Genomic DNA, 6,607 nt, shown 5'->3' with positions numbered 1-6,607 from the left:
AGTCAGTGAAATGTCCCTGCAGGCTGTGACTGTTGTGACTCATTCGTTTGATTCACATGTTATTTGCATTAATTGTTGGGTCGTTTAATTTAATGAGACGAAACAATATCTGTTGTCTTTTTTGTAATCAAAGTCTTTTTTTTTTAAGATGTCCTCGTTATAAAAAACATAATATAATCACAATAAGTAATTAAGGAACAATTGATCAGTGAAAAACAAAATCAAACTAAAATACTGTAACTGCAACGTTAATGGAGTCTTCAAATCAGAAGGAATGTTTTCATTTCTGTTTCTTTCTTTCTTCTTTATGTACATTAAAAAGAAATTCGACTGAACTTCATAAAACTCAACATTTTGAAAAGTCTGCCATCAACTTCAACCATTAACAGAAAAACCATTCAAACTGACGATCTGTCGACAAATGTAGAAAAATAAATGAACGATAGCAGCGAACTCTTTCCTGTGACGACTTCACAATAAAACTATATTTATATATTTACGGGGCAAAAATAGAAATGATGAGATTAAAAAGTCATAAATATGAAACAAAAGGTCATAATTATGAGATAAAAAGACAAATGTATGGAATAGAGAGTAGTTTTAATAGACATATCTATGATATAGAGTGATAATTCAGAGTTAAGTATCAGATAAAAGTAGAAGGTAAGAAGTCAAAATGTATTTTATATGAGACCCTTTCACAGACTCTCGTCCCTCCAGTAGAGTAAAAATGACACAGCGCCTCTTTGAGTTCTCACATTTATTATGTGATCAGCAGAGAAAGTTCACAAACTTCATGTTTACTGATTCATCATGCGAATAGACGCCCAGTGACAGTTATCGAAGAGGAAATCGTAGTTGGAGCCGCCGGTCGCCACAAAATCAGCGACGGTCTTCCTCCCCAGGAAGTTCCCTTCTTTAACAACCTGTGAGGAGAAACAGAGCAGCAGAGTTTGAGCCTTCATGTGATCTGTGATGAAACAGATCTACTTCTGGAAAAACATGAAGATTTACCCTCCAGCTTGGACTCATGTGTCGAGCAGCGGTCACCACCGTGTCAGAGGAGACGCCGTAGCCTCCTCCTTTATGGATGAGCCACTGAGCGCCGTTAGCCAGCGTCACTCTGAGGAACAAACGTTTTCAGTTTCCTGATGAGTCGGTCAGTTAAAGCTCAGCCAGCACTGGAACAGCTCTCATCAAGGTGTGGGAGGTGTGAGAGGTGAGGGAGGTGTGAGAGGTGAGGGAGGTGAGGGAGGTGAGGGAGGTGTGGGAGGTGTGGGAGGTGTGAGAGGTGAGGGAGGTGAGGGAGGTGTGAGAGGTGAGGGAGGTGTGGGAGGTGAGGGAGGTGTGGGAGGTGTGAGAGGTGAGGGAGGTGAGGGAGGTGTGGGAGGTGTGAGAGGTGAGGGAGGTGTGAGAGGTGAGGGAGGTGAGGGAGGTGTGGGAGGTGTGAGAGGTGAGGGAGGTGAGGGAGGTGTGAGAGGTGAGGGAGGTGTGGGAGGTGAGGGAGGTGTGGGAGGTGTGAGAGGTGAGGGAGGTGAGGGAGGTGTGGGAGGTGAGGGAGGTGTGAGAGGTGAGGGAGGTGAGGGAGGTGAGGGAGGTGTGGGAGGTGTGAGAGGTGTGGGAGGTGAGGGAGGTGTGGGAGGTGAGGGAGGTGAGGGAGGTGTGGGAGGTGTGAGAGGTGTGGGAGGTGAGGGAGGTGTGAGAGGTGTGAGAGGTGTGAGAGGTGAGGGAGGTGTGGGAGGTGAGGGAGGTGAGGGAGGTGTGGGAGGTGTGAGAGGTGTGGGAGGTGAGGGAGGTGTGGGAGGTGAGGGAGGTGAGGGAGGTGTGGGAGGTGTGAGAGGTGTGGGAGGTGAGGGAGGTGTGGGAGGTGAGGGAGGTGAGGGAGGTGTGGGAGGTGTGAGAGGTGTGGGAGGTGAGGGAGGTGTGGGAGGTGAGGGAGGTGTGAGAGGTGAGGGAGCTGTGGGAGGTGAGGGAGCTGTGCCGTGCCGTGTTGTGTTGTGTTGTGTTGTGTTGTGTTGTGTTGTGTTGTATTGTGCCGTGCCGTGTTGTGCCGTGTTGTGGGGATTTTCACTGCAGTTAGCATGCTAACCAGTTGGCAGGGCAAAGCTAATGTGCTCACCCTGATACACCAACACTCCCCGTTTGGACGGCGAGATGAATGGCTAACCGAGCCAACAAGCTAAGAGCAGCGACAGTTAGCGACAGTTAGCGACAGTTAGCAGCAGTTAGCGGTTACCCTGGCGATATGCTGCCCCCTGTGTTCTGAGTATGAAATCGACAGGTGGCCAGATCTTACATATTGGATATAAACTTCTGAACTTCTACCTTACTAAGGACAGAAAACCTCACTTATCATCTCCCACCTGTGAGGAGTCTGAACCTGGGTCAGAACCACAGGTGCTGCAGGTGGTAGGTGTGCAGACTGACCTGACTCCAGAGTGGCTGATTGGTCCCGCCACAAAGGTGGTTCCCTCCAGCGGCCTCTTCATCCTCTCAGCCTTGTACACCGGAGAGTTGTAGAGCGCCCTCAGGGCCGGCCCAGACAGGTCGTAGTTGTGGTTGGGAGTACCGCCTGTCAGAGGAACACGTCAGTCACATGTATGTCACCTGTGCTGTCTACATGCAGGACGTCCACAGAGTGACTCACACAGAGGCAAAGATCAGGAAGCAGCACAAAGTACAGACTGCTGTCTGCAGTTTAAACTTCTGAAGAGACATAAAAAGTATGTTTGCCTCTGAAATCTTGAAATATACTCCGACCTCGAGTAAACGTCCAGAAGTGACTCACCGCCTCCAGTCGACGCCTCCACGGTCACAGCCAGCAGAGTCAGAGCCACAGCAGACAGCAGCATGGTGCAGGAAAACATGTTGGATTATAATCTGGCTCGTCTCACAGCTCGGACAGAATTTATAGCGTCCCGACTCTCCTCCCTGTCTGGACCCACTCAGTGTTTACGTCCTCTTGCTCTGGTTAATGAATAACATCACCTGGCAGGCTGCAGCCGAGGTTTCCACACAGCAAAAAGCCCAGATTTCATCACATCGGGAAAACTCACCTCAGCAAACTTTGACTTTAATTTGGGGTTTAAGGACATCTTTGCCTTTAGGTGCCTCCCCACATTTCCCAGAATTGCATTTCGTAACTCTTAAACAAAGAGATTCTGTTTGCAGCAGCCAGGTCCAGTGAGATGATGACAGTACCGCGTCTGCTGGATGTGTAAACTGGCTGAAGCTTTATACTGAGGCCTTTGTACCGTTACAACAGGAGACTTTAGATAGATAGATAGATAGATAGACTTTATTTGTCATTGTACAAAATACAACAAAATTTCAGGCGCACTCAAGTACTGGACTCAAAATACATGAATAAAAGTAGATAAAATAGATAATATACCCTAAAATACAATAAATAATGCTTTCATTCATCATCCATTTGTCCTCAGTCATACTCACATTCATGCCAGCTTATTTACCCTGCATACCTTGCCAGCGTATGCAAATCATATGTTACATGAAGGTAAAAGTGCATTTGTGATAATAAGTTATTGCATATTAGTGTTGATGTATGTTTGGGGTGTGTGTTTTTAGTTCTGAGTTCATTATGGTGACGGCTTTGGGGTTCAAACAGGTGATGGGCAGAGTGGAATGAGTCCTTTAGGATGTTGTGAATTTCTGCAGGCAACGGGAGGTGAAGATGTCGTCCAGGGAAGGTGGCTGTTGGTTTATGATGTTCTGGGCAGTTTTTATGACCCTCTGCAGGGACTTTTTGTCTGCTGCGGAGCTGCCACCACAGAAGGACTTCCGGTAGAAGGAGTCCAAAAGCTGTTGTGACAGGTTCACCTTCTTTAGCAGTCTTAGAAAGTACAGTCGCTGTTGTGCCTTCTTGACAAGTGCTGTGGTGTTCGAGGTCCTCTGAGATGTGTGTTCCCAGGAATTTGAAGCTGGCCACCCTCTCCACCCTCTCCACCCTCTCCCCGTTAATGTTCAGTGCTGAGTGGACATCCTGCTTCTTCCTGAAGTCAGTAATGAGCTCTTTTGTTTTTTGGTGTTGAGTGTGAGATTGTGCTCTGTGCTCCACGCTGTCAGCCTCTGCACCTCCTCTCTGTAGGCAGACTCATCGCCTTTGGTGATCAGCCTCACCACAGTCGAATCATCTGCGAATTTGACTATGTTGTTGGTGTTGTGGGATGGAAGTGCATCAGTGCTCCTCAGTGTTGGACTCTCTGATCGAGGAACGAGCTCACAAAGTCAGTTCCTTCTTTTAAAGACCCTCGTCCAATGAAAATCAAGTTTTTAACCATGTTAACCTCCAAATAATGTAATATTGTACATGATATGTCTTGTATAGACATATCATGAGCAAAATAACCGGTCAGCACCACGGCTGAACATTTCTGCTTTAGAAAAAAACCAGATTCAGACAGTCTGGTTTCATACGTCACAGACCAAACAACCAATCAACTTCCATCTCATTAACATAACGTTGACCAGGAGTCAAAGGTGACTCGTTTTAAAGTGACGTAATGTAAGTTCACGAGTAACTGATGTGAGTTACTGTGTCACTCACCTGAACGCACTTATTTTAACCCAAAGTGTCTTTTCCTGAACCAAACCACAACCGCAAACTGACAACTGACAGTCATTATATATGATATATGTGTGTGTGTGTGTGTGTGTGTGTGTGACAGAGTGACATATTTATATGTAATTTGTTGTATTATAATTACACAAAATGTGTAAATAGACACTCAGGCCTCCAGAGTCGGCATGTTGGAGACTCATTGTTCTGGGTCTGTCATGTGTCTGCTGCTGTGCTTCACACAGAGGAAAGCCGTGTGTTAGCCACGCTGTTAGTGTGTCTGCTGGCTGTAATGTATCGGGAATATGCTGAAATATTTCTGTACCATTTAAATTGTGTAAGATTTGAAGTTTAAGGGTTTATAATTGACCGGAGGATTTCTGTTATTCATCTCTTGTCAGAATAAACGGAGATCTGTTGTGACAGCATGTCCAACATGTTGAAACTGGTGAACCCATCCTGAGGGAGCAGTGGGCCGGTTCACACCCAGGGACCGACTCCAGATCTGAGGCAGCGCCTTTGGTGCAGGACACTGACACTGTTCTGATGGCGAGGGAGGACGAGGACCTGGAGGAAACCCAAGCAAGCACCAGACAGACATGCATCCCTTTTTTATTGCATTGTATTTAGTCTCCTTCCTCCTGATTCACTGTCTTTGCACCAGTGTGTTGTGTCCTGTTGTGTTTGTGCAGCACGTTGTAACTCCAGCTTCAACAGGTGCAATAGAAATAAAGTTATCAGAGACTCTCTCGTCCCTCCGGTGGAATAAAAATGACACAACGCCTCTTTGAGTTTTCACATTTATTATCTGATCAGCAGATCAACTTCAGCTTGTCATGTTTACTGATTCATCATGCGAATAGACGCCCAGTGACAGTTATCGAAGAGGAAATTGTAGTTGGAGCCGCCGGTCGCCACAAAGTCACCGACGGTCTTCCTCCCCAGGAAGTTCCCTTCTTTAACAACCTGTGAGGAGAGAAACAGCAGGACAAGCAGAAGAGTTGGAGCCATTGATAATGTTTCTTTGATTATATAAATGTATTTTTGGAGAATAAAAGAAAGCGTTACCCTCCAGTCGGAGCCCATGTTTCGAGCGCTGGTCACCACCGTCTGAGAGGAGATGCCGAAGTCAGCTCCTTTATGGATGAGCCACATAGAGTCGTCACCAAGCGTCACTCTGCAACAAACAAGACTCATCACATGCTGACACACACATGATGTCAGCTCAGAGTGAGTGGACCGACCTGACCCCAGAGTGGCTCAGTGGGCCCAGGATGACAGAACTGGAGCCCAGCGGCTGTTTCATCCGCTCAGCTCTGTGAACCGGGGAGTTGTAGAGTCGCGTCAGCTCGGCACCTGACAGGTCTGAAACAGCAGCACATCAGGTTCATGTAACCAGGAACGTCTCAGAGAGGTTTTAACCCACGTTACTACAGACGAGCACGGGACTCACTGCCTTCGGACCAGGCCTCCACAGAAACAGGCAGCAGAGTCAGAACCAGAGCACAGACGAGCCTCCTGGATGAACACATGTTGGATTATGATCTGATCCCAGAGACACAGACAGGTGAGCTTTTATAGAGTCCTGTTTGGACCCAGTCATCATTCACGCCCCGTCTGACCCAGTTCCCGTCAGTGTTTGTCGCCTGGCAGGCTGCATCTGTTATTTCCACACTTTTGGCTGAAAACACGCCAGATTTCCTGACGTCAGCGGCCACATCTGCACCACGAGACTCTCAGTGGACTTTCCCTGCGGAGACTGTGTTTGTGTCCCGTAAGACCCGGAGCCACAGTCCCTCACCTGAACCCACTCATTCCAACCCAAAGTGTCTTTTCCTGAACCAAACTACAACCGCACACTGACAACTGACATCATCATATATGATGTGTGTGTGTGTGTGTGTGTGTGTGTGTGTGTGTGTGTGTGCGTGTTTGTGTGTGTGCGTGTTTGTGTGTGTGTGTGTGTGTGTGTGTGTGTGTGTGTGTGTGTGTGTGTGTGTGTGCGTGTTTGTGTGTGTGTGTGTGTTT

At 47.4% G+C, this 6,607-nt stretch overlaps 2 protein-coding genes across 2 annotated transcripts; both read right to left on the bottom strand.

The window, feature by feature from the left end:
* Positions 1–745: 745 nt before the first annotated feature.
* On the bottom strand, positions 746–2,924 carry LOC141011734 (uncharacterized). The gene is made up of 4 exons (XM_073484994.1): positions 2,789–2,924; positions 2,428–2,572; positions 1,015–1,123; positions 746–926 (listed from the first exon to the last, which is right to left on the bottom strand). Exons 1-4 carry the CDS (start codon positions 2,865–2,867, stop codon positions 801–803), a joined length of 459 nt encoding a protein of 152 aa, XP_073341095.1. The 5' UTR covers positions 2,868–2,924; the 3' UTR covers positions 746–800.
* A 2,441-nt stretch (positions 2,925–5,365) lies between these two features.
* LOC141011733 (uncharacterized) lies at positions 5,366–6,244 on the bottom strand. The gene is made up of 4 exons (XM_073484993.1): positions 6,033–6,244; positions 5,824–5,944; positions 5,648–5,756; positions 5,366–5,545 (listed from the first exon to the last, which is right to left on the bottom strand). Exons 1-4 carry the CDS (start codon positions 6,109–6,111, stop codon positions 5,420–5,422), a joined length of 435 nt encoding a protein of 144 aa, XP_073341094.1. The 5' UTR covers positions 6,112–6,244; the 3' UTR covers positions 5,366–5,419.
* Positions 6,245–6,607: the final 363 nt, after the last annotated feature.

The sequence above is a fragment of the Pagrus major genome, chromosome 17 (genome assembly GCF_040436345.1).
Source record: "Pagrus major chromosome 17, Pma_NU_1.0".
NCBI classification, from domain to species: domain Eukaryota; kingdom Metazoa; phylum Chordata; class Actinopteri; order Spariformes; family Sparidae; genus Pagrus; species Pagrus major.
Note: the sequence above shows the minus strand (reverse complement) of the source record. Positions and strands in the feature narration are given on the sequence as shown.

Coding starts and splice junctions, on each gene's coding strand:
- LOC141011734 (XM_073484994.1), bottom strand. CDS start 2,867: ATGTTTTCCTGCACCATGCTGCTGTCTGCTGTGGCTCTGACTCTGCTG. Junction 2,573..2,788: donor GGAGGCGTCGACTGGAGGCG/GTGAGTCACTTC, acceptor TTCCTCTGACAG/GCGGTACTCCCAACCACAAC. Junction 1,124..2,427: donor ATCAGCCACTCTGGAGTCAG/GTCAGTCTGCAC, acceptor TTTGTTCCTCAG/AGTGACGCTGGCTAACGGCG.
- LOC141011733 (XM_073484993.1), bottom strand. CDS start 6,111: ATGTGTTCATCCAGGAGGCTCGTCTGTGCTCTGGTTCTGACTCTGCTG. Junction 5,757..5,823: donor CTGAGCCACTCTGGGGTCAG/GTCGGTCCACTC, acceptor TGTTTGTTGCAG/AGTGACGCTTGGTGACGACT. Junction 5,546..5,647: donor ACATGGGCTCCGACTGGAGG/GTAACGCTTTCT, acceptor CTCTCCTCACAG/GTTGTTAAAGAAGGGAACTT.